The 24200-nt window shown below is 57.1% G+C and overlaps 1 protein-coding gene across 1 annotated transcript in view; it reads right to left on the reverse strand.

The window, feature by feature from the left end:
• Nucleotides 1-24200, reverse strand: part of DNAH1 (dynein axonemal heavy chain 1) — a gene marked incomplete at both ends in the record, with an annotated part of 78991 nt that overhangs the window by 30510 nt on the left and 24281 nt on the right. Inside the window, 26 exon segments of the mRNA XM_082848906.1 lie at nucleotides 1627-1813; nucleotides 1906-1992; nucleotides 3714-3863; nucleotides 4320-4433; nucleotides 5142-5247; nucleotides 5527-5715; nucleotides 6471-6584; nucleotides 6814-6977; nucleotides 7597-7737; nucleotides 8383-8562; nucleotides 9146-9251; nucleotides 9410-9531; nucleotides 10252-10416; nucleotides 11960-12172; nucleotides 12760-13013; nucleotides 13093-13291; nucleotides 13698-13853; nucleotides 14477-14618; nucleotides 15672-15754; nucleotides 16135-16254; nucleotides 16739-16964; nucleotides 17060-17253; nucleotides 17967-18117; nucleotides 19519-19817; nucleotides 20505-20716; nucleotides 22000-22157. Of these exon segments, the coding sequence (XP_082705032.1) occupies nucleotides 1627-1813; nucleotides 1906-1992; nucleotides 3714-3863; nucleotides 4320-4433; nucleotides 5142-5247; nucleotides 5527-5715; nucleotides 6471-6584; nucleotides 6814-6977; nucleotides 7597-7737; nucleotides 8383-8562; nucleotides 9146-9251; nucleotides 9410-9531; nucleotides 10252-10416; nucleotides 11960-12172; nucleotides 12760-13013; nucleotides 13093-13291; nucleotides 13698-13853; nucleotides 14477-14618; nucleotides 15672-15754; nucleotides 16135-16254; nucleotides 16739-16964; nucleotides 17060-17253; nucleotides 17967-18117; nucleotides 19519-19817; nucleotides 20505-20716; nucleotides 22000-22157 (4232 nt within the window).

The raw sequence follows: 24200 nt of genomic DNA on the forward strand, positions 1-24200 counted from the left end.
AACAAGAGAAGCCACAGCAGTGAGAAGCCCGCACACCCGAAAGAAGAGTAGCCCCCGCTCACCACAACTAGAGAAAGCCCACGCGCAGCAACAAAGACCTAATGCAGCCAAAAATAAATAATAAATAAATAAATAAAAGATCCAGTGTCGGTCAGGGTCTCTGACTGACCAAGACCAGAGCTGTAGGGGCAGCTGCCTGCTGCAGTGGCAGGCCAGACCCACACAGGTAGGGAATGAGCACATCACTTTAGCCCAAGAAGAGGGGTCCAGGAGAGCGATGCAGGTCTGGGGGCCCCTGCCAAAGGGACAAGATCCAGTTATTTGGTGCTGGCAAAGCTGCCCCAAGGCCGTGAGGGAGAGAAGAGTTTGAGGCTTCATTCAACTCGCCTGCTGGGGCCTCAGCAGGCCAGGGGGGTGCTTAGGGCCGCATATTTAATGAAGAACGGTGAAGGGCAGGGGTGTGGATAGGCTCACCATCTTCCCCCATCCCAGACATCAAACCCCATTCCCACCCCAAGCAGGTGAGGATGAGGCAGAGGAGAGCCTCTGTCAAGGAGTAACAAGGCCAAGGGTGTGGTCCAAGCTGTGACTGCTCCTCCACGGGGAGGAAGGGCAGCACCTGCTTCCCCACTGTGAAATAATAGGCAATCTCTGTATCGTCTCTGTTCCTGGTTCCTGATGCATAGCTCCTCAAACCCTTGTAAATAGGGGTGCTTGGAGAACCTTCAAGTTCCAATATTTAGTCTCTGGTTCCTGACACAGAACTCCTAACTGTGTAATTTCCCAAGTGTTAGGAACATCTTATGTTCTAATGAGGCAACTCTTGGTGGTGAACTCCTGGGAGGGGACTGGTCACCGGAAGAAGCTTGGAACTTTCAGGCCCACCCTCATTCTCCGGAGATGGGAGAGGGTCTGAAAGTGGAGTTAATAAGTGACCATGCCTGCATGATGAATCCTCAGAAAAAGATCCCAAAAGTAAGGGTTTGGAGAACTTCTGGATTGGTAAACACATCCACGGGCTGGGAAGGTGACTCACCCCCACTCCACAGGGACAGACCTCGCCCTATGTATCTCTTCATCCCGCTGTTCATCTGTATCCTTTTTATCACATCCTTTATTATATAATAAATCAGCAAGCGTTCGTGTTTCCCTGAGTTCTTTGAGCTGTTCTAGCAAATGATCAAGCCAGAGGGGGGCGGGGTCATGGGAACCTCTGATTTGTAGCCAAATAGGACAGAGGTTGTGGGTAACCTGGGGACCCAGTACTTGTGACTAGTATCTGAAGTGGGGGCAGTCTTGTGGGACTGAGCCCGTAACCTGTGGGGTCTATGCTAACTCTGATTAATGTCAGGATTGAATTGAATTGTAGAACACAGCTGTGTTCGAGAATTGATGAGCGTGGGTAAAACCCCATACATCTGGTGTCAGAAGTGTTGATGTGAGAGTGAAGGAGAGTTTTTCCCTAGACTCCCACCACCTGAAGTGTCCCAGCGGAGATAGGGGCAGAGAGCCCCAGCCTGCAGCATGCCTGGCCAGGCGGGAGGGACCCTGAGGCTGGACTGCAACCTGGGGTGGCTGGACCCAGCCCTCCTCTGGCACCACAGGACGGTAGGGCCAGGGGCTCACCATCCACATCCTTGAGGTTGTTCTTCTCACAGGCCTTGCGTATGGCCTCATCTAGGTTGCCGTAGTCAGTCACCTCCTCCTTGATGGTGGGGAACAGGTCAGACACGATCCCAGAGAAGAGCTTGAGGTCCTCCTGCAGGAACTTGGGCACATTCACGTCTCGGATGGCCCGGAGGCAAATCAGCTCCTGCAGCAGAGGCCCAGGTCAGACACCCCTCTAGCTGCTCCAGAGCCTCCCTAGAGCCCCACTCCCCAGACACCTCTTTAGATGCAGCTCACCTCATCCATGCTGGGGTTTTCTCGCTTAAGGTTCCCGGCAGCTGAGATCACAGTCTTCACAGCTCTCATCCCAAAGTCATAGTGATCCTGTCACCACCATACAGGAGGAGGGGTGGGTGAGCATTGTCCCTCTCGGGTCTTTTGTCTGGAACACTGTCTCCCACCTGACACCTGGCCGTGCCTCATCGCCTAGCTCATAGCTGAAGTGTCACTTCCCCTGCAGGCCACCCGCACCCACCTGCATTCCCCAGCCTGGGCCAGGTGCCCCACTTTGGGTTCCTGTGGTGCCCTCTACTTCACTGCCCCAGTGGCCCACTCCCCTTACCAGGTTACCTATCCTGCACCCCTGCTTGCCTCTTGGCCCCTGAGGGTGAGGAGTCTGCCTTGGTCATGGCTCAATCCCTGTGGTCCCAGCACAGCGCCAAGGGCAGGGAGGCACTCAAGTTTTGTTCAAAAAGGGGATGAAGGAGTTTCCCATCTGTGCCACAAGCAGACTTGCCTCGATGGCCTTTAAGCTTCCTTCTAACATTCATCATATCTCTCCAGACCCACCCTTTCGGCCGTACTACCTTGGCTTTCCCCGCTTTTGCCTCTGGTTCTGTTTCTCTCCATTATATAGCAGGTGTGTTGGAAATAGTTAAACTTATCATTTTGCCTCATGGTGCCAGACCAGGAAGCTACATCTGGACCTGACCCACAGACCAGCACATTTCCCAGAAATCTTGGACTTGGAGCTGGATGAAGAGACTGGGCTTGGCTTTGGGTCATCAGCACTTGGGAAGGGTTGATTGCATTTCCAGAACAATGTGGGGATAGCTGCTCTATTGAGGGGGTACATTGTTGAAAGTGGATGGTTAGAAAGAAGGGTGTGTGGAAGCGCTGGCACCTATGATGCACTCTGTGGACAGCTGCCATTTTTCCCAGTAACAGAATGCTCCTCTAGCCCATGGGTTTCGGTGGGCCCCACCTGGTCAAAGGCAGTATGGTCTCCCAAGCCACAGTGATGGGTGTTCATGCATGAGCAGGTCACCTAAAGAGGGCCCATTAGGGTGACACCAGGGACCTTTTTGGAACCATTAAGAAACTAAGCTGGGGGGCTTCCCTGGTGGCGCAGTGGTTGAGAGTCTGCCTGCCGATGCGGGGGATGCGGGTTCGTGCCCCGGTCCAGGAAGATCCCACATGCCGCGGAGCAGCTAGGCCCGTGAGCCATGGCCGCTGAGCCTGCGCGTCCGGAGCCTGTGCTCCGCAACGGGAGAGGCCACAACAGTGAGAGGCCCACGTACCGCAAAAAAAAAAAAAAAAAAAAAAAAACTAAGCTGGCAGCATGTAAGCCCAGAGCTAGGGCTCATCTCTGCCACTGCAAAGGGGGAGCCTGCCTGAGACTGGAGCCAAACAGGAAAGCTCATCCGCCAGTGCTGGTGCCTATACCAACAGCATGTGCCCTAGAACCTGGGCTCAGCTCACTGAGGGGAAGGCCCTGGTGTTGGGAGGTTCGGGTGGAGCGGGTGCTGGTTGTCCCACTCTGGTCCCACGAGACCTAGGTGCACTTGCTATCCAGCCTTGGATTGTGTGGCTCTTGGTCTCTTACTGGCTGACCCTCGCTTGCACCTGAACTGGCCCAGGTGGGCATCTGTTCCCGGCTCCTGTTCCAGCTCCCCTGTGCACCACATGAGCCTGGCCAGGCTCCTGCCTACTTAGGACCTCAGTGACCTCAGCTGAGAAATGGGGATGTAATACCTATCTCCTAGGGTTGCTAGGGGAAGGCAGCAGCTCTCAGACCCTGGAACCTGGTTAGGGCATGACCTCACCTGGGAACTGAGCTGCTCGGAGGATAGCTTGAAGGTGGTCGTGATCTTCTTGGCCAGCACATTGGCCTCGTTGAAGCCAAAGGAGTAGAGGGAGATCTCAGCGATCATGGCGTAATCTGGAACCATCATGGCTACAGGCCGGAACAGTGCCTGGGGCACATGGTGTACGTGTGAATGGAGAGGCCAACCTCCCCTCCCAGAGCACCACCTGCTCTCTGGACTGTCTGGTCCTCTGAAGGAAGCTTCACTGCCCTCCTCCCCCACCGACGCTTGGATCCTCCCTCCACTGCGCCTACCACAGCTGAGGCTTATACGCCCCTATGAGTGGATCCCTCTGCCCGTTAGAAACCAGTCCTTTGTGTTGACTTGAACCTGCCCCTTACCTTCTGCCAAGCCCTGAGGACAAGCCTGGGCCCTCCTCTCCATGGCTGGGGGTGGGCTTCAGGGCCCCTGGGCAGGAGGGCTGCCATGGGGAAGCACAGTCCCTGATGTCCAGCAGCTGTGTGTACTTGCATAAGTGCTTTAGCATCTCTGAGCCCAGGCCACAGCTCTGGTGTTTCCCAATACCCTGAGCAGCCTCCTGGACAAACCTAGGTCCGAACTCAGCTTCAGGTTATCGGGCAGCTCCGTGCGACCAGCGTATCCCGGGTTCATGGTGATAAACACAGCGCAGGACTGCACAAGTGGGATCTCAACACCTTCAAACATGAAGCGGTCCACCTACAGGGGTAGGGAGGGGTTGGCTCACCTGCCGCATCCTCTGGATGTTCCCCCTCATCCCCTCTTGATGTCCCTGTCCTGACTATAACCGGTCAGCCTGGACTGGACCCCTGACCATGGGTTGGCTCCTCTCTCAGGATCTGGCCTAAGACCTCTGGTCCCACTGGCTACCCGTGGCCTCCCAGGTCCCGGCTCCCCTTCCCTTCACATATCTTCTTCCACCCCCATTTCCCAACACTGATTCTCCTTAGACCTGGGCAAACTCAGCCCTTACTAGGACCCAGGGCCTTACTGGGGTTGGGACACCTGCCAGCCTCCCAGCTCTTATCCCCAGGAGAAGACCTCTGACCACCCTGAACAAAACTAGAAGGACAAATGGCTGGGACTTTCCGTAACGGTCAGGATGTGGGGAGGGACCGCTTCATCTACTGCAGCTTGGCCTAGGAGCTGTACCCAGAGTGGGGTAAGGATATGGGGCTCCCCGACTGGCTTCAGAAGTCCCCCAGAGACAGCTCTTCTGGGGTGGGGGGGACTGCCCAGTCCCCTGTGAGATGAGAGAGGCTGGGCTTAGGGCAGGCCTGAGCACCTGGCTTCTCACCCCACCAGTGTGGGGGGCTGCAAGGCGGCATGGGCGGGACGGGTATAGCTGAAGGGAAAACGTGGTCAGTTGTGGGAGGCGTGGACGGGGGTGGCCCCCGGGAGGCTCACCTGCTGTTGCTGCGCCTTCTGGATGGTGGTGATCTGCTGCGCCACCACAGACAGCACCTCGATATCGATGCGATTGAACTCATCGAAGCAGGCCCAGGCCCCAGCACTGAGGGGAGAATGTTGAGGGGGGATATGAGTTCAGAGCCCCCTGGCACCTCCAAGGGCCCCCGCTGACTCCGCTGGGGAGGAAGCCCTCAGTGGCGCTGTCAGCTCAGCCACAATCCCACCGCCCACCACCCCGTCCCAGTGGCCGCCAGGGGCCGAGCCTTTGACTCCTGTTATCCCATCCCCTCCCCTCCACCAAACCGTGAGGCTCCTCTCGGCAGTGTCCCGGGAGAGCTCAGCCTTCTTGCCCTGTCTGTGCCACCTGCACACCCAGCCTTACCTGGCCAGGCCCTTGAAGAACTTGCCCATGGCCATGACGTCGAGCTGGTCGGAGCAGTTGAACACAACGGTCTGGATGGCCAAGGCCTTGCCCAGGTCTTTTGTGGTCTCAGTTTTCCCTGTGCCAGCTGGGCCAGCTGGGGCACCCCCAAACTTGAGGTGCAGGGCCCCAGTCAGGGTCAGGTAGCACCTGCGGGAGTGAGAGGAGATGGGTGTGGGCCGTGCACCTTCCTCAGGAGTCCCACAGGCACGAGGAGAGACAGCCCCCATCCCCCACCGTCTTGGGCCCTGTGGAGGGGCAGCTCCTGCTCCTCCCCGTTCTCAGGGCCCCAGGCGGGCCCAGCCCTGGCTGCCAGGGTCAGGACTGGAGCCCTCAGCCACCTGGCCAGTGCTCCCCCACCCCATGGCCCTGCAGCGCTTGGCTCAGGGACCTGCCAGGATGGCTGACCTGTGGCCACTCTTCCCTTCCTTTCCTCAAAACCCAATTTGAAAATCCAGCTGCTACTAAATACAGACAGCCAGAGGAAACAACTGATTGCTTTAGAAGAGAAGTGTTCACTTTGTAAAGGGACTCGCCCATTGTTTCTCTCAAGATCAATTCCTCTCTCGTGTTGAAAGGAGGATCTGACTGATAAAATCAGTAAAGCCCACACCCATTAGATGCTTACTGAGCACCACACAGGTGCTAAGAGCTTTACACATCAGCTCACAAAACTCTCATAACCACCCTGAGGAAGCTGCAGAGGAAACTGAGGCATAGGGGGCGTTGAGCCACCTGCCCAAGGTCGCCCAGGCCATGACAGGCAGAGCCAGTTTTAAACCCGAAAGCTGAGCTACTAACCTTTGATGGACTGACTGCGCCTTGTGGGCCCTGGACTCCTGGGCCAGTCAGAACTGGAGGGAGGGGCCCAGTGTGGGAGGGTACGTGGGGAGGGGGGCACTCACCTGTCTGTGAGGGGCGTGATCACCAGCCTCCCACTGTTGCCTAGGTACTCGTAGCCATAGATGAACTTGGCATTCACAGCCCGGGTGTACAGGTTGTTATTCATCCAGTAGTACCTGGTTTTGCAGGGAGATAGGTTCCCAGGCCATGTGGACCACGGGCCATTGTGCAGGGTATGTGGTAGGGGAGAGGCGGTTATTTTGGGGAGTGAAGTCATCTAGGCGCCCAACTTGCCCCAGGGCCCCGAGGGCTGGGACCACCCTATTGTAGTTGACTCCCCACATCCCTTGACCCCTCCTGCTGCTGCTCTGGCCCTGGACGTGGCCACACCACCTGCCTCCTCACCTCAGCTGTGAGATCCACTCGAAGTCATTCACACTGACCACGTTCTCCTGAATCAGCTTGTTCACCACATCCTTGGCGTGGACCTCGATGACGATTAGCGCTGACAGCACAGCTCGCTGCATGGGGGACAGCTTCCCCCGCACCAGTGCCACCAGGTCACTGAGCTGCAGGAGTCAGGGGACACCATCAGGAATGGGCAGGGCCACACTGCAGGCAGGCTTCCCCTCCCTTGTTGAGAGGGTGGGCTTCCGCCAGGAACAACCCCTCTATTCTGGGGGCTTCTGATGGTCTGGGATGGGTGGGGTGCAGTGACCAGGCAGGGGGAAGGCAGGCAGGGCACTGGTCACATGGGAAGTCTGGCAGGGAAGTGATAAAAACGGAGGCACATGCATGGCATCTGCCTCCCTGCAGCTTATGGTGTCAAGGGCCAGGTGAGGTGGTGGGGCCTGGCGAGGAGCTTGAGGAAGGAGTGTGGTGAGGAGCTAGTGCACAGAGTGAGCGCAGGCTGCGGGGTAGCCCAGGAGGGCTCCAGGAGGAGGCTCCCACCGTGACCTTCGGGAGAGGGGCATCTGCCTGTCCTCAGAGCTCCCCTCAGAGCCCCAATACCTCCCACTTGTGGCTGGTCATGAGACACTCATTTCAAGGGTGTCTAACTTTCTACTCTTTGGCTCCAACCACAGGCCTCTTCCAGGATCAGTACACAACAAAGCTCCTGGAGGGCCTGGGCTCTCCCAGGGTGTAGGGTGTTTGTGGGGAGCAGATGGTGACCCCCTTGAGTCTCACCTGCCGGGCAAGCTGGGGGAACAGCTGGGTACTGAGGTTGCTGGCCTCCAGAGCCTCTTCCACCTCCATGGTCCAGTAGGTCTGGCACCCAGCTATGGTCACCTGGCCAGGCCAGTTCAGAACCCACTGAGTCCTGAGTATCTGGGACGATAACACAGACGGGGCTGACCCAGGAAGCTGCCAGCCCCGACCCTGCACACTGTTTTTCCCTTAAATGTCATCTGTGCTTCTGGTCTCAGGTTGTTAATTCCACCTCGAAAGCAGAGAAGCCATTAAGCTCTGGGCCTCTCAGGGCTGGGCAGAGTCATTACTTCCTCTGCAGAGGAGACCTGGAAGCAGAGGGGTGGGAGCCCAGGACTGGGGAACACACAGTCCTGGGTTCAAATCCTGACTGCCACCTATGAACCACATGCCCTTTGGGCAGGAAACATCTCTCGGCTACTTTGTAGGATAAGGCTTAACACCCAGGCTAGCCACTGGTTGTGGGGCTGAGAGAGGTAATGGGGGTGAAGTCCCATCCCAGGGCCTGGCACACAGTGAGTGCATGAAACATAACCATAGCAACTGATTATCACTAGGAGCCAGTCTCACTTTTTAGAGGTTGTTTTCAGATTCCTCCCTGAGTGGGCCCCAAGGACCCTTTGCCCCCAGAGACACTCTGGCTGACTGAGGATGAGGTAGACAGGTAGCCCAGCCCCCGTGATAGAGCACAGAGGCACTGAGAAAGGAGCAAACGGAAGAACGAGTAGGTTGGGAGACTGTGCTGGGAGGGGAGGCATGGCTCACTGTGGGGTAGGCCTTGATGGCTCTCTCGATGATGTCCCGCACACTGGCCTTCATGCTGTGTTCCACCTCCCGCAGCCAGTCCTCCACGTTGCTGGATGGGTAGATGGAGAAGGACAACTGCACCTCCTCACCCTCTGCCGAGTACATATGTGTGATCTCCAGGTCCTCCTGGAAGAGCAGCTGTGGGCAGGGGGCAGTTAAGAGTGAGGTTACCCTCAGTGTGCCCAGAAGCCCTGCCCACCAGAGCCCCAGTGCTGACCCCGCCTGTGCCCTCCACCTTCAGAAGGTGGCTCTCACATTTAGAAGAGAGCTCCACCTTGGCTGGGTCTTCCCTGACTGCTTGTGGGCAAGATGGGACTGCCTTGTCCCCAGCTGTGGCACAGCCCACTTGGGGAAGGAGACTAAGCCTGCCCTGCATGTCCCCCTCCTGCGCAAGCCTGTGTGGCCTCCCTCGTAGACGAAGATGAGGGCAAGGAGAGTCAGGAGCCTCTGGCCTCATGGGTTTCTCAGCCTAGCCAGAACCTCAGTGTATGGCAGGGGCCAGGGATCCCCTGGGTGAGCTGGGAGCAAGGGTCCCCCAACCCTGAGCCAAGGGCTCTGCAGCTGACCTTCCTCCCACAGGCCCCAGGTATGTCTCTAAGAGCCAGGAATCTCACTTGCCACCTCATTTCCTGCTAAAGAGACTTGAGGTGAGAGAAGAGGTGTGCTCCCTGGGAAGGTGCCCCAGTGCTCCTGGCCCTGAGCCCTTGGCCCAGTTACCCACCTGGGCGATGTTCTCAAAGCACTTGCGCAGGTGGGGCTGCACAGCTGTGGGGTCCTTCGTCTGGGACAAGATCTCGAGTAGCTCATCGTCAGACAGGAAATAGAATCTGCCAGGGGAACAGGGGTGAGGGAGTGGGTCAGGCAGCCACTGGGTCCCAGCTGCCCCAGTACCACTGACATCCCTGCACCCCAGCCTGGAGGGGCACTGGGGCCCCAGCCTCGTGGGCAGGCACTGACACAGTGGGCATGGGCCAGTGGTGCCCACCTGGGGAAGGCGCTCCTCTTGGTCTCCAAGTACTTGCTGAGGCCCTTCTGCACCATGTCCAGCAGCTTGTTGCAGTCCCGCAGGCTGTCCAACAGCCTCTGGTCAGAGCACACATTGATCACCTGGATGGCCCGGGTCAGAGAGAAACTGGAAGTAAGAGCGGTCTGACTGGGAAACAGCAAGGTGGGCTCAGAGAGGACCCATGCCTGCCACGTAGAGACCTTCAGTGGGGCCCGTGAAGAAATGGGGGCAGGAAAATTGCCCCGAGCCAGGGGCTGCCTCCATCACCCCTGTCAGCCCCACAGAAAAGAAGTCTATGATCAAAATAAATAGGGTTAACCAATACCAAGTAATTTGATTTGCTGTAGGACTTGTCAGGGTCTTTAAAAATACTAATGTGGGGCTTCCCTGGTGGCGCAGTGGTTGAGAGTCTGCCTGCCAATGCAGGGGACACGGGTTCATGCCCCGGTCCGGGAAGATCCCACATGCCGCAGAGCGGCTAGGCCCGTGAGCCATGGGCGCTGAGCCTGCGTGCCCGGAGCCTGTGCCCCGCAACGGGAGAGGCCACAACAGTGAGAGGCCCGCATACTGCAAATAAAATTAATTAATTAATTTAATTAAATAATAAAAATACTACTGTGGACTGCAAATCTCCAAGGGGAAAATCATCAACTGCTCTGTTTCTGAGGAATGTCTCTCAAGACTGGGGAGCCCACCCAGGGGGACACGGGCCAAGACCAAAGCCCTGGACTTGTCCTCCAGTCTTTCTTGTTCAGTAGAGACAAGACCAGGAGGCTCCCCGGTAGTCCCAGCTTCCCCCTCCCATCCCCGGGTGAGCTCGCCTCCCGGTTCTCGTAGGCATTCTTCATGATCTTCCTCCAGATCCGCTCCATGGTCTGGTAGCGCTTGCTCTCTACCGGCAACTGCCGGTTGATGTCTTCAGAGCTGAAGATGGGTTCCAGGTAGAGCCAAGCCCGCTGACAGTTCAGCCACTCCTCTAGCACCTCCTGAACAGGGCATGGACTGTCAGGGCCTGGGGTCCAAGTTGGGTCCTGTCCCCCATGACGCAGACATTCTATCCCACTAGAGTTCTAGGCAGAGCACTGGGCACCAGAGCCAGTGTCCACGGGAAAATTTCTAGATGGCGCTGTCAGCCACGGTACTCCAGGGAACAAAGAGGCTGCATGGATGTCTGCCCTCCAGAGAAACCGCAAATCCCCCACAGGATGCCCAACCCTCCAACAGAGCCAGGGGAGCCACTCTTCTTATGAGAGAACCACGCCCCAACCAGCAAACCCTAAAGTAACAAGGAAAGAGCCCAGTGCATGGAAGACCAAACCAGTCTCCTCTCCTGGGAGGACTTTGGGTCTATGACCCCTCGATTCTTTGAGGTGTACTGGGACTTGAGCTTGAGATCCCCTAAAATACTCTGTGAAACATCAGTCCAAGAGTGAGACCTCTTCAAGCCACTTTCCCCTCTGCCTCCAGATTCCCCTTTCCAAATTTATCTCTTGCCATTTCCTATCAGTGCAAACCCATTCATTCATTCGTTCATTCTCTTCTTCATGAGACAGTGTGCTGTGGCCAGCCTGTGTCAGGCCCAGGTCAAGTCCATGTGGGCTCCAGAGGAAACAGAGGAGGGTGTGGTCCCTGCCCTTGAGGAGCCCACAATCCTCTAAACAGCCAGTTCTGCCTCTGAATCACCAAGGGCCCAGTGTGTGTGATGGGTTCTGTAAGAGGCACCGACCAAGGGCCTCGATGGGAATACCTTGCAGGCAGGTGTGGGGGAATCAATGAGGGCCGCTCGATGCTGAGCCCTGGAGGAGATGGAACTCCAGGTAGAGAGGACAGTGTGAGCAAAGGACGGAGACCCAGGGACAATGCTGATGAGCTCAGGCCTCTCTGGGTGACGCAAGGAACATACAGGCAGGCCCTGCTCGCTCAGCTTCTGGCCTTCACTGGAAGTTTCTGAACAGCTCCCAGAAAGGGGCTGTCAGAATCATACCAGTAGGCCTGGCCCTGGCACTGACCTCAGGGTTCTGCAGATAGTGCCGGCCACTGGCCTTGAGAGCCCCAAAGAGCAGCGGTCCCTAGTGCCCTGGCTCTCTTACCCCAAGCCAGCTCCAAGTGAGAAGCTGCGAGTGAGAAGCTCAGGGCCGAGTAGGAGGGGACTTTGAGGAGCCTCAGGGCCTTGTGGTGTCCAGCCCAGAAAGTCCCGAGACTGGAGGTCCTAGCTGTCCCAAGCCTAGGCATCACTTTGGGGGTCTGCTGGCAGCTCTCACACCCCTCCTCAGCTGCAGCTTTGGACCAAACACTGGCCCCACCGGCACGTTCTGAATTGCCTCCTCCAGCAGCCGAATCTGAGACGGAGAGCGCCATTCTAGTCCCCCTCCTCTTTGTGAGGGGACTGGCAGAGAGCCAGGAGCTGTGCAAACCTTCAGCAAGGCACTCCAGCACTTCCAGCCCCACCCAGACACCATAAAGAGCAGCCTTGGGACAGGGTGCTGCGAGGGTGGGGGGATGGGGGAGGGGAGGACAGGAAGGGCCCACCTGGGTCAGCTTCAGCTTGTTCTCCCAGGAGTTGATGCGTTGCTCGAAGGGCTTCTTGTAGGGCGAGAAGGTCATGCTCTGGGTCATGACGATGTGGTCATCAAGCAGTTGAGAGGCCTCATCTGGGCTCTTGAGGATGTAGGTCTCTGTCTCCTTGTAGGGCATCACGTTGAACAGGATGGTGGACCACTCCTTCTCCATCTTGTCCAGCGCCTGGAGTAGGAACGAGTCAAGGCTGGGTCCCGGGAAAGAGCCGGCCCACACTGAGCAGCACTGGGCGGGGAAGGGCAGGTTCTACCCGGCCATGATCTTCACTCAGGCCCCCTCAACAAACTCTCAGCTTGTCTGGTCAACAAATCCCCCATGGACCCTCATTGGAATCCAAGGCTGACTCGCTCTCACATGTGGTGTATGTGTACAACATGCATGAACAATCATGTTGGGAGGCAGCTAAGGCACTGGTTAGGAGCTCTGGTCCCAGTTCCAGCCCTTATTGGCTATGCCACCTTGGCCAATTGCTGAACCTCTCTGAGCCTTAATTTGCTCATCTGTTAAATGAGGTAATGCTATCAGCACCTTCCTGAGAGAGGAATAACTTGAGAGGAATAACTGAATAATAATAGGGGTGGTAAACACCATGCCAAGCACTTCATATGCATTATTAACGCACTTAATAGGATGCACCTCAACCTCTTGGCCTGGTGAATGGGGCCCCAGGGATGGGGCCCAGTACTGTCACATTCCCACACCATTGGGCAGCATGTGGGTGGGGCAGGGCGGGCCTGCTGGTGGTGGCCCACCTGCTCGATGGCGTACTCCTTGCCAGCCACCTTGGCCACCTTGCTGATGCTCTCAGTGTGGTCCTGCAGGTTCATCTCAAGGCAGCGGGCGAAGGTCAGGTTGGCCTTGGGCCTGACATTAATGTTGATCTCATTGGACAGCATGTCCCAGTGGTGGGTCCTCATGCCAGGGTTGCGTAGCCCCTGGATCAGCGGGATGTACGGCTTGAACTCCTCAATGCGGGCCTGGATGTCTAAGGCCACATCCTGGCAGGCTGCCGGGCAGGGCAGGCAGGGGTGAGAGGCAGCTGGCACAGGCAGGGAAGGAGGGGACGGGCTGGCTGGGCTGCCTACCTGGGATGTCCTTGAACTGCTTCACGCACTTGTGCATGGTCTTGAACGACTCGATGACGTTCTTCTCCAGCTGCTCTGCGTCGATGGCTGACAGGGGGTCGTTCATCCAGCTCTCTGACCAGCGCAGCCAGTCGGAGGCTGTGGTCCAGAGGTCCAGGTAGGGCTGGAACTCCTTCACCATCCTGGAGAGCTTGTCATACTGCAGGGGCAGAAAAGCTGGGGCTGTGTCGGGGTGCTCCCCAGTCTCTCTCCACGCTGCTCCTTCTGGGGCCCCTCCTTGCTCCTGGCTGCTGTCCCTGATCCTGTCCCCATGGACTCAGGCCTGGCCTCCCTTCTTCCTTCCCCCCATGGGCTCTGGGCTCTGAGTGGCTGAGCAAGGCCTGCACTGAGCCTCCAGCCTCCTGCTTGGGTCCAGGCAGCCTCCTCGCCCTAGGGGCCAGGAGACGGGGGTAAGCTCTTCTCTGCAGCCTGCTCAGTCCTGCGCCCCCCCCAAATGCCAGGGCCCTGCTACTTGGCAGCTGGCTCCAGATGTGGCCGCAAATGCCATGGGCTCCTCCTCAAGCCCTTCTCAGGGCTGGGGGGCAGTGCACCCAGAGGAGGCCTACGTTGGTGATGGGCAAGCCAAAGATGTGCTCGCGGTTGTTGTAGAGCATCGCCAGCTGCTGGCAGTCCTTCAGCTGCTTCTTGACCCGGCGCACCTCGTTGGCAATCTCATGCGCTCGCGCAATCTCCACATGGCTGGAGAAGCCAGCTACCACCAGCTGCAGGCCAAGGAGCAAGGGATCAGAGGCCTCTGTGGGCCCACCTATGCTCATGCATCCCTGTGCACACCCAGGGAAACTGAGGTCCCCAGAGCATCAACATCTCCCAGTTCTGAGGGGGCTTTCTCCTGGAGTGAGAGGTTCCTGGCCTATCACAGGCAGCTGACCACCCCAAGGTAACACAGCAAGGTCCGATGGAGACACAGTGCCCATGAGGACACAACAGAGGGGTTGGGGCTCTTTGCTACTCTGAAATTTCCTGGAACTTGCTGCCCAGGCACCTCTCTGGCCTTTCAGTTCATTCTTTTAGCTACTTGTTCACTCGCCCAGCAAACATTGACACAGCACCTCCTGACTGCAAGGGGCAAGTCCTGGCCCTGGAGAGCTGTGTGGTGTGTGTGTGTGTGTGTGTGTGTGTGTGTGTGTGTGTGTGTGTGTGTGTGTGTGTGTGTGTGTGTGTGTGTGTGTGTGGTGTGTGTGTGTGGTGTGTGTGGTGGGTGGGTGTGGTGTGTGTGTGTGGTGTGTGTGTGGTATGTGTGTGTATGGTGTGTGTGTGGTGTGTGTGTGTGTGTGTGTGTGTGTGTGTGTGTGTGTGTGTGTGTGTGCTCTCAACCCAGCGCCACCTGCAGCCCTTCCAGCTTCTCCTGGAAGTTGTTCTGATCCATGATGTGGATTTTGCGGAACTTCTCCTCATCTTCCATGTGTTGCTGCCGTACCATCTCTATCTGCCCGAGGATCTTAGCAGGCCAGTTGCTGGCAGCCCATCTGGATGGGGAAGGGATGGGTTATGGGGGGGAATGTCACACTGAAATCATGGGGTGTGCCGGCCAGGGTGAAGGGGAGAATGGGGGATCCAGGCGGCAGCTGGAGCAGCCGGGGCTGGGCAACCGGGAGGTAGAAGTGAGCCTGGAGGCAGCTACTGCCACCACTGCAGTGTGGGGCTGCCTGGCAGGGAAAGCAGTCCCCGCCCTGGGATTGTGGGCAGCTTCCAGGGAGATGCACACCCAATGTGCCCAGTGCAGTGACAGGACAAGAAGGGAATGGTGTCCAAAATGAGAGAAGCGATCCTGAGTTCCCCAGGTCTGTAAAGGGCCTCAGCTCAGATGAGGCAAAGTGACAGCCTCTGGCCTGCATTTCCTTGGTGACCAGACAGGGCCACCAGACCAGCTTCCTTCATATCAACTCCCTCTGCCTGGCTGACCTGGTGACCCTGTGGGCTTCAGAGATTCTGCTTGCAGTTGGCCTTGGGCTGCAGATCGTGGGGGAGGCCACCCTGAGCACCAGGATGTCCCATAAAGCAGGTGACTTAGGGCTCCTGGGCAGGGTTCCCAGGAGACAGTGCTAGTCTCTGCCAGACGCTGGCAACCTGGAGCCAGCCCCAGGCTATAAGACAGGCTGGGCAAGGGGTCTCTTGGCCTCAGTAAGGCAGTCCCAACCTGAGGCTATTTCCTATGAGGCTCTCGAGCTGGGTGGGGACAAGTGCTCCTCCCCAGGGACCGCCCACCACGCTGGGCTTTGCCTTCTCGCCATGCTCCCAAGGACCCCCAAGGGCCTCAACCACAAACAAGGGGATCCCAGGCCCGGTGAACATGTGTGTGTCAGGCCAATGATGGGATAGAGAATGGAGACAGAGTTGGGGGCAGCAGGGTCCCTAGACCAAGAGGGCCAAATGATTTCCTTCTGCCCCACTGGCCACGTGGCCCTGGCCCACGTGGAGATGTGTGACTGCACAGCCTGCAGCCGCCATGGCTCAGCACCTCCTCCCCCACCTCCCGCTATCCACCACCTGCCTGGAGTGAGGACCGACCTCACACTCACTTGTCATTGAAGTCATCTGTGCTGAGGTTGTAAAAGAACTCGTCCATGACTTGGTAGTCATCCATGACCTTCGCAATCCGATCCTGCATGTATAGGCATTGATGAGAACTATGTGTACCTGGGAGGTGGGAGGGTAACTGGGACCAGGCTCCCCAGAGTGGTTGGGTGTTAGGGAGAGGGTGCCCTCTTCCAGAGAGGGGAGGCCTGGGGTGGTGGAGGAGGTGCTGGCATTGGGCTCAGGGCTCCAAGGGCCTGGGCCACCACACCTCCAAACTCCAGCCCCCCACTCATGCCCTCCGGACAGCCCAAACAGCATAGCTCTGAATCTGCATCGTGCACCCAGCCTCATAACCCTCCGAGGCCAACTGTCCTCTGTGTGTCTACCTCACTCCCAGCCTCCCGGCTCCTGCTCTCCCAGCCCCTGCCTGTCCCCAGCCCCCAGCCCCCCGTGTACCCGCCTCACCTCCAGCCCTACCAGCTTCTCGGGGATGCCCTTCATCCACTCACGAAGCTCAGCCAGCTCCTCAATGCTGTTGGGCTTCTCGTAGATCTTGCGGCTGATGCTGCGGAACTCTTCACAGATCTGGCAGGAGGGGGAGGGTGCTGGGGAGGCCGTGTGCCCCTCCCTTGCCTTCCCAGGGGCCTGCTCCTCCTTCTTGGTCCCAGTATCTCCCAACAGGGAACTGCCCCCACCCCACCACATCCTATGGTGCATTCTGAAAAGAGGTGCTCCCTTCCAGCACACTGGGGAGCTGAAGGTCACCCAGTGCGTTTCCCCCTCCCCAGCCGCCTGCACCTGCACACCCTCAGCTCTGCGAAATGATCATCTCAGGGTGTTCTTTGTGAGGGGTTCCCAGCTCTTTACAAGTCCAGGGGAAAAGATAGAAGCCCCCACTTCCTGGGACCTCCCATATGACCCCAGGCAGGGTCGAGGCAGGGTGACTTCCAGACCCTTCCATTGGCCTGGATGTCTGCAGACACCCCTGAGCCTCACTCATGGGAGTTCACTACATATGCACGGTGTGTGTGCTAGTGCGGTCTCTGGGGCCGGGCAGGTGGGCACCTACATCATCCACCTCCTTGTGCAGGTTCTTAGCCAGGATGTCCAGCATGGAAGTGGCCAGGGCCTTGCACTTCTTGGACAGGCTCTGTTTGACGTTGTTGACGTTGACGTAGAAGGGACCGATGATGATGATGCTGGGCAACGAGCTGTCCAGGATCTCTTTCTCCTGCAGGTGGGTGAGCACCACCTCCCGCACCTCCTCGGCCGACGGGCATTGCGTCTGGAAGGCCCTGTGGACAGCGGGCACCCACGACGGGCAGAGGGTGGTGAGAGGGTGAGTGGGGGTCACACAGACAGGCAGACACACTCTGACGCACCCACGCACTTGAGGAAGGTGCCAACATCATTGTTGTTCAGTTCCAGGTACTTTCTGTACTCCTTGGCGTAGGCCTGCAGTGGGATTATGGCCTTGCACACAGCATTGGCGATGACGGCCCGTAGCTCCTCCACCAGCAGCTCATGAAGCCCCACCGACTCCAGCAGGGGGTCACCGCTGATGAAGATGTCCTCCATCACCAGCTGTGGGGCAAGGTGGGGAGGCGCACAGAGCTGGATGAGCCACAGGGCAGGCGGGCAGAAGGGTTGGAGTGTGGTCCAAAGACTGAGTGAGCGGCAGCGTGGCCGAGCATAGACAGCATGGTGGGGGCAGGGCAGAGGGTCTGCTGCCACGTCTCTTAGATGAGGCTGTGGACTAATACAAGGCGGGAGGCCCAGGTGGCCCACCAAGGGACAGCACCTTCCTCTGCCTTGCCTGGCTCAGCTCAAGGCCAATGGGACAACCAGGTCACTGATGTCTCCGACTGACCAGCAAGGGACAGAAGAGGGGACTAGAGTTACAGCAGCTGTGGGGCCTGGGGTAGCAGGCTGTGCTGTGGTGACGAATGAGGACCTTTGAGAAGGGGTCCCGAGAGTGGAGGTCAGTCTCTGTCTACATCTTGAGTGGAAGAGAGAGGTCAGGAGCTGGATGGGATCTGGGTCAGACATGGCTGTGGCAGGAGTGGGTGAGCAAGCCTAGTTCCAATCGCAGGTCTGACCCTTAGCAGCTATGTGACTTTGGGCAAAACTTCTCCAAGCCTCATCTACAAAATGGGGATGTTAATGGTACCCAGTTCAGCTTGTGGTGAGGACTAAATGAGCTATTCAGGAATTAAAGGGCTGAGCACACTGCCAGCCATGATGAAGTTGAACTGCTCCGACACTGTGGCAGCACCCTGGCATAAGTGCCACTGTACCTTCTCCAGCTGGGGCACCGTGTGGGTGGCCAGGATGCCCTTGTCAAAGAGGTTGAGCAGAGAAGTCTCGAACTGCTCCAACGGCGTGCTGTAGTGCACCCCTGAGCTGTCCAGCACCAGGTCCACGATGAACAGGGGATTCTTGCGGGGCCTGCGGGGACAGTGGTCGGGCGGATTGTGGGCAGGGGCCTGAAGAGGGCTGCGCACAGGAAGCCCAGTCCCTGCCCTTGCTGCCGGCATTATGGCTCTGGAGCTTCTTCATGCACGAGACTTGCCTCTGCCCTCTTCCCAGAAACCTCCAAGTTACCAGAGAGAAAGACCCACACCAACCAGACAGGCTCCTCCATTCCTGCCACTTGCCCAGAGGCCCATGGGCACCAGGGAGAGGGAGAACGACCTCCACGCGGTCCTGAGGTCATCAGGGAAGGTTGGAGAGGCCCTGGGCACTTGTGGCGTCCATGCTCTCCCTGGGAGCCCACCATCCTTGGCTCCAGACACCCACTACATGCAACGACCTTCAAGTCTAGATCCCAGCCGAGCCTCCTCCGCACTCTGGATTGCCAACCACCCTGACCTCAAATGAGCATTTCAGACATTCCATGTTCCCTGACTCCCACCAGGGCTCAGTGGACCCCAGGAGTCAGCCTGGTCTCCTCCCCTGCCCTCTTCCTCCTACACATCCTCTCCCCAGCACTACAGCCTATTCACTGCCCCAAATCTGCCCTACCCAGCCCCATCACCCCTTTTCTAGACAATGGTAAGAGCCTTGGTCTCACTTCTCTTCTGCCTCACTCATCCTCACAAACCCAGAGCATGGTTTTGGAATATAATTTGGATTGTTACTCCCCTCTGATGGCTGCTGACCACAATCGGAATAAATCCAGCCCCCAACCATGACCGCAGGAGGCTCTACATGGTCTGGCCTGGTCCTCGCAACCTCTCCCGAGTCATCCTGACCAACCCCCCCTGCCTTTCCCTCTCCAGCCATAGCCACTGGCCTTTCCTTCCATGACGGCCCCAACTTTTCTCTTCCCTCCGTGCCTCCAGGCCCTCCAGCTGGTGCCCCCTCCCCACCATCCCCTCATGGCTGGTTTCCTCTGTCTCAGTTCTTGGTTCAGATGCCACCTCATCCCTGACCCCCTTGGCAACGTCCCCTCTCCTGGTTATGTCAGAGCCCCTGCCGAGATCAGCAATGACTGTATCTGTTTATTTCTTTGATTGCTGTCTGTGCTCATGTGAGAGCAGGGGCCGCACCCCTCTTGTTCCCCTAGAACCCCACCTGGTTCATGGCAAGTGCTCAAAAAACATTTCTCAACTGAGGAACTCAGTGACAGAGATGGAAGTCACCAGAAGACATGCCAGGCAGAGCTGCTGGGACATTCCCCAGCAACCAGGGCAGGAGCCAGGCCCACCCTTGTGTCCAGGACCCAGCAGTGCTGGGCACCCTGCCCCTGGCTGCCCTGGCCCCCTGACCCTGTACCGCCCTAGCCGTCAGCGCCTGACAAGGAACAGCTCTGGTGTCGACAGGTGCCTCTGCCCAGCCGAGCCCCACCTATAGGGGCTGTTTATGAAGTCTTCGCCCCAGACCATGTCATCGGTGCAGTCGAGCACGCTGCAGCAGGCATCGCTGATGAACTGCGCGAAGCTGGCGAGAGAGTTTTGCACCAGGAAGCGCAGTGTGTCCTGCAGCATGTACTTGAGCAGCTCCATCAGCCTGCGCAGCTTCGACATGAGGTACACCTCCCAGTTGGTCTCGTAGAGGTTGTACCAGCCCTTGCTCATGTCACGCAGGCTGCTGCGCATGACCACCTTGAGCGTGGTGATCCAGCTGTCCTTGAGGAACATCTGCACCTGCGGTGGCCACAAGTGGCATCATGTGGCTGCCTGCGGGGCGCACTGCCCACAGCCACCATGCTCAGGCACTCTCCAGACTCAGAAGACCATGAAGGGATCTCCACACAACCCCAACTTACTGCCAAGCCCTGCCAACCAACACCCCCTATGACCCCCAGGGACCAGGGCTTCTGGAGGTGGGGGGATGAGGGAGGGAGGGGCAGCAAAAGCAGGGCTTTCCCTCCAGCCAAGGGAGAGACACAAAGATACAGAGAATGAGGCAGAGAGAGAGAGATCGAGGCACAGAGTGGAGCAGAAAGCTTTCCTCCTGGGCCCACTGGTGCCTGTCTCCCATGAGGCTACACCTCTCCCCCTCACACTCCCATGCTCAGGTAGATATGGGGGTGCATGGGGTTCCTGCTCCCCTTTCCAAGACTGGGAGTCTGCTTCAGAGGCCACCAGTGTTGGGATGGAAAAGGACTAGAAAGGGAGCCCAGCCTGGTTTTCCTTTTCTCTCTAAGATGAAACACCCGGTTGGCACCCGCCCCAGCTTCCCGCAAGGTCTAGGAAGAGGCAAGGCCTGGTTTTAAGGAAAGCAGGGGCTCTCGGCTGATCAACTCCGGGCTTCCCAGGGCCCCTGTCTGTGCCCATCAGCTCCGAGGCCCTGGCCCGCTATCACCCTCTGTGCCCTGGATGCCCACGCACCTGGGAGTAGGTCTGTGACTGGATTTGTTCGAACTCCTCTAAGCGGCTGTACTTGGAGAGGCTTGAGTGGAAGAGGGACATAGCGGTCACCTTGCTGCACTCGGCCCGCACTTTGCTGAGGGCCGTGATGACCTCCGACCGTGTGAGCAAGGACACGAAGGTGAAGTCTGCCTTCTGTTCCTGGAATGGGTACTGGGGGACACTCACCAGTCCTGCAGGGATGGGGGTCAAGGGCCAGTGTCAGATGGGCCTTGGATGTACCAGGGGTCAGGGCAGATCTACCAGGTATTGATGGAGGGAACAACTCCTGCCTCCTCCCTGGAAGAGACACCCATGTCCCCGGAACCCCTCTTTCCCCATGGCCTACCTGGGTGACCCCAAGGCTCCACAGTGAAGTGCCCACTCTGGGGTGGGTAAACCAATTCCCTCCAGGTCACTCTGGATCACAGGCCCCTTGAAGGTGGGTGAGAACCATGGGCTCCCTCCTCACTCCCTCCCAGCCAACCTGCACACAACCCCTGGGGCCCATCTGGGGCCTGCCCTGGAGCACCAAGAAAGGAAGACGTGGGCATCAGGCCCCTGGGAGTGCCCATGGTCTGCACCCCACCCCAGTTTCCTGGGTACCTCACACACATGGAAGCTGGGGCAGGGATCAGAGAGCTCCAAGCAAGGAGCTCTGAGACTCGGTCTGCCACATGTCAAATGGAGCTGCAGCAGTGCCAACCTACTCTTGCTACTGGAGGAAGAAAAGGACTGCATGGCCCTAGGTCAGAAAATCAGAGCACTTTTCATCCACTTCTGGACAATTGCTTTCCTAGTCCATGTTTACCTTGCCACTTCTGCACTGCTCAGACTACTATTTTTAAAAGAGCCTTCGGGGACTTCCCTGGTGGTCCAGTGGGTAAGATTCTGCGCTCCCACTGCAGGGGGCCCAAGTTCGATACCTGGTCGGGGAACTAGATCCCACATGCGTGCCACAACTAAGAAGTCCACATGCCGCGACTAAAAAGATCCCACATGCTACAACTAAGACCGGGCACAGGGCTTCCCTGGTGGCACAGTGGTTGAGAGTCCGCCTGCTGATGCAGAAGACATGGGTTCGTGCCCCGGTCCAGGAAGATCCCACATGCTGTGGAGCGGCTGGGCCCGTGAGCCATGGCTGCTGAGCCTGCACGTCCAGAGCCTGTGCTCCACAACGGGAGAGGCCACAGCAGTGAGAGGCCCGCGTACCGCCAAAAAAAAAAAAAAAAAAAAAAAAGACCGGGCACAGCCCATATAAATAAATAAATAATAAATATTTTAAAATTAAAATTAAAAAAATAATAAATCAAAGAGCCTTCTTCTACCCCACCCCCACAACCCCAACCCCCAGCTCTCCAGACAGGTAGGAAAAGAAGGTGATGAATGCTGGGGACAGGGGAGGTCCCAGAGGGAGGGGCAGGAGGGGCTCTGGCCGTGGGTGGCCGTGGGCCTGCCTCTGTCTAGCCAGCGTCACCTTGCTTGGGCACCTTCTCCTCCTCTTCCTCAGGCAGGGTCACATAGGAGAACGTCTTGGGCTTGGAGGAGACGATTTTGTCAAAGTTGATCTTGTTCATGCTGCGCTCGTAGTCCAGGTTCACTTCTCTCGAAAGATTGCTGAAGTGCTCCAGAACCCTGCCCATGTGGAGCAGAGAAGGCGGAATCAGGAGGGCTCCACCCCCCCACCACAACACTGTGGGCCAGCTGGGCCCCAGGCTCTGGGGACATGAGTTTGGGGCATCCCTTCTACATTCCTGGGCACACCTCCTACCTGGCCCCCAGCCACCAGCACCCGTCGTGCCTCTTCTATGCCACCCCCGCCTCCAGGATCACATCAGTCCCTGAGTCTGCCCATTTTGCTTCCCACTCTTCACTGACCTCTCTGCCTCCCCCTCTTGCCCCCTTAAAACCCATTTTCCACTTGGCAGGAAAAAAAAAGATATTTTAAACATGTAAATGGTCAAGCCGGTCCTCTGCTCAAAGCCCTTCCCTGACTCCTCTCACACTGCAGGCCCGTGAACGCGTTCCTTCTTAACACCTGTGCCTGCCTCATGGCGTCCGGCCTCCGTCTCCAGTGTCTCCCAGGCTACAGCACCCTCTCTGGTCCACTCCGGCTGCATTAGCCCCCTACTGCTCCTCACATCCCCCAGACGTGTCTCCACCTCTCAGCTTCGACACCGTTGTTCCCTCAACCAGAATTCTCTTCTCCCCTTGCACTGCAGGCCTCAGCTCAAATGTTCACCCCAGCGAGGCCTTTCCTCACCACCTGATGTAAAGCAGCCCCTCCAAGACATCTCTATTCCCTTACCTTGCTCTGTCATCACAGTACCCATCAGAACCCAGACACCCAGCTTTCTCACTGCCTGTCTTCCTGGCTAGACCGAGAGCCCTTTGTTGGGGGAGCTCACCACTGTGCCCCAGTCCTGGCACAAGATAGGTACCTGCCACACACGTGGCTGGCCGCCTGAGGGATATCCATTGCCTCCTAACTGCACCTCACTTTTGCTCCAGATTTATTCCTTTCTCACATGACTCAGGGGAAGATGAACCATCCCCAGCTCCAGGGGTATATCTCAACTAGTCTACGTCAATCCTGGTGGGGCTGGGTCCCGACTGTAATTGTTTAGGAGTGGCTACAGGACCCAGTTGTGACTGACCAATGACTGATGCAGAGATATAGAATCAAGCCCCGTTGTCCTGTCTCCCTCAAGACAAACTCTGTGTTGTCATTCATGCTCCAGAATTCCCTGTGGGATCAGAGGCTAGCTTCTCCTAAAACCCCACCTCTGCCTAGATGCTTCCTCCATCTTATCCTGCCTCCTTCACTTGCTTGTAGATTCTCCTGAGAGGACTGCATCAAAAAATCACTTGTACGTGAATCCCTGAAACAGGCTCTATTTCTAGGGAATCTAATCCACAGCAGGAGTCAATGGACTCTGGACCTTGTGCTTCTGAAACTGCTGCTGCCATCTTCCCTGAGAACAAAGCCATCAGACACCAGACAGAGCCCTGAGGTCCAAGCCTGAGATGTCCTGCATCAGATTTCTTGTTACATGTAAAGAAATGAATTTCCCTGTTTTCTAAGCCAATCTGAGCCAAGCATCTTTGTAATTTATAGCCAAAGATACTCTAAATGATATAAAACTCAAGAAATGGAATTCTGGACAACCATGATAACAATGGCCACATCAATTCAACTCTCCCAGCACACTTTTTAAAAAAAGAGAAGAGGAAAAGAAAAGCAAGAAAAACAAATAGCACTACCCAAAACGTACACCTTTAGCATAACTAGAATAAAGAGAATGTCCAAACTCACATTATCTTCAAGTAGAAAAATAAACATCAACTCCCAGTGCACTCTCACTCACACTGCAGCTGCAAGCCTTCATGGAGAATAAGGGCAGTCTGGGAAAAACTGTGCAGAAGAGTGGTGTATGGTAGCCCCCATATGGACCTAAAATCCTTCCAGAAAGAGAAAGTCTCTCCTAACTGCAAAAACAAGAGTCCTGGTAAATCACAGCACTTACTAAAAGGAAGGGATTTAGCTGCATGCGTTCAAGGTAGGATTCTCTGAAAGGCATGACTTATGAGGGGGGAAGGTAAAAGGAAAGAATAGGAATCCTTTGGAGATTGGAGGGTGAGGGAGAAAGAAACAAAAGTGAAAAGTAGAGTCCTGCA

The sequence above is a fragment of the Leucopleurus acutus genome (assembly GCF_964270905.1).
Source record: "Leucopleurus acutus genome assembly, chromosome: 10".
Taxonomy (NCBI): Eukaryota; Metazoa; Chordata; class Mammalia; order Artiodactyla; family Delphinidae; genus Leucopleurus; species Leucopleurus acutus.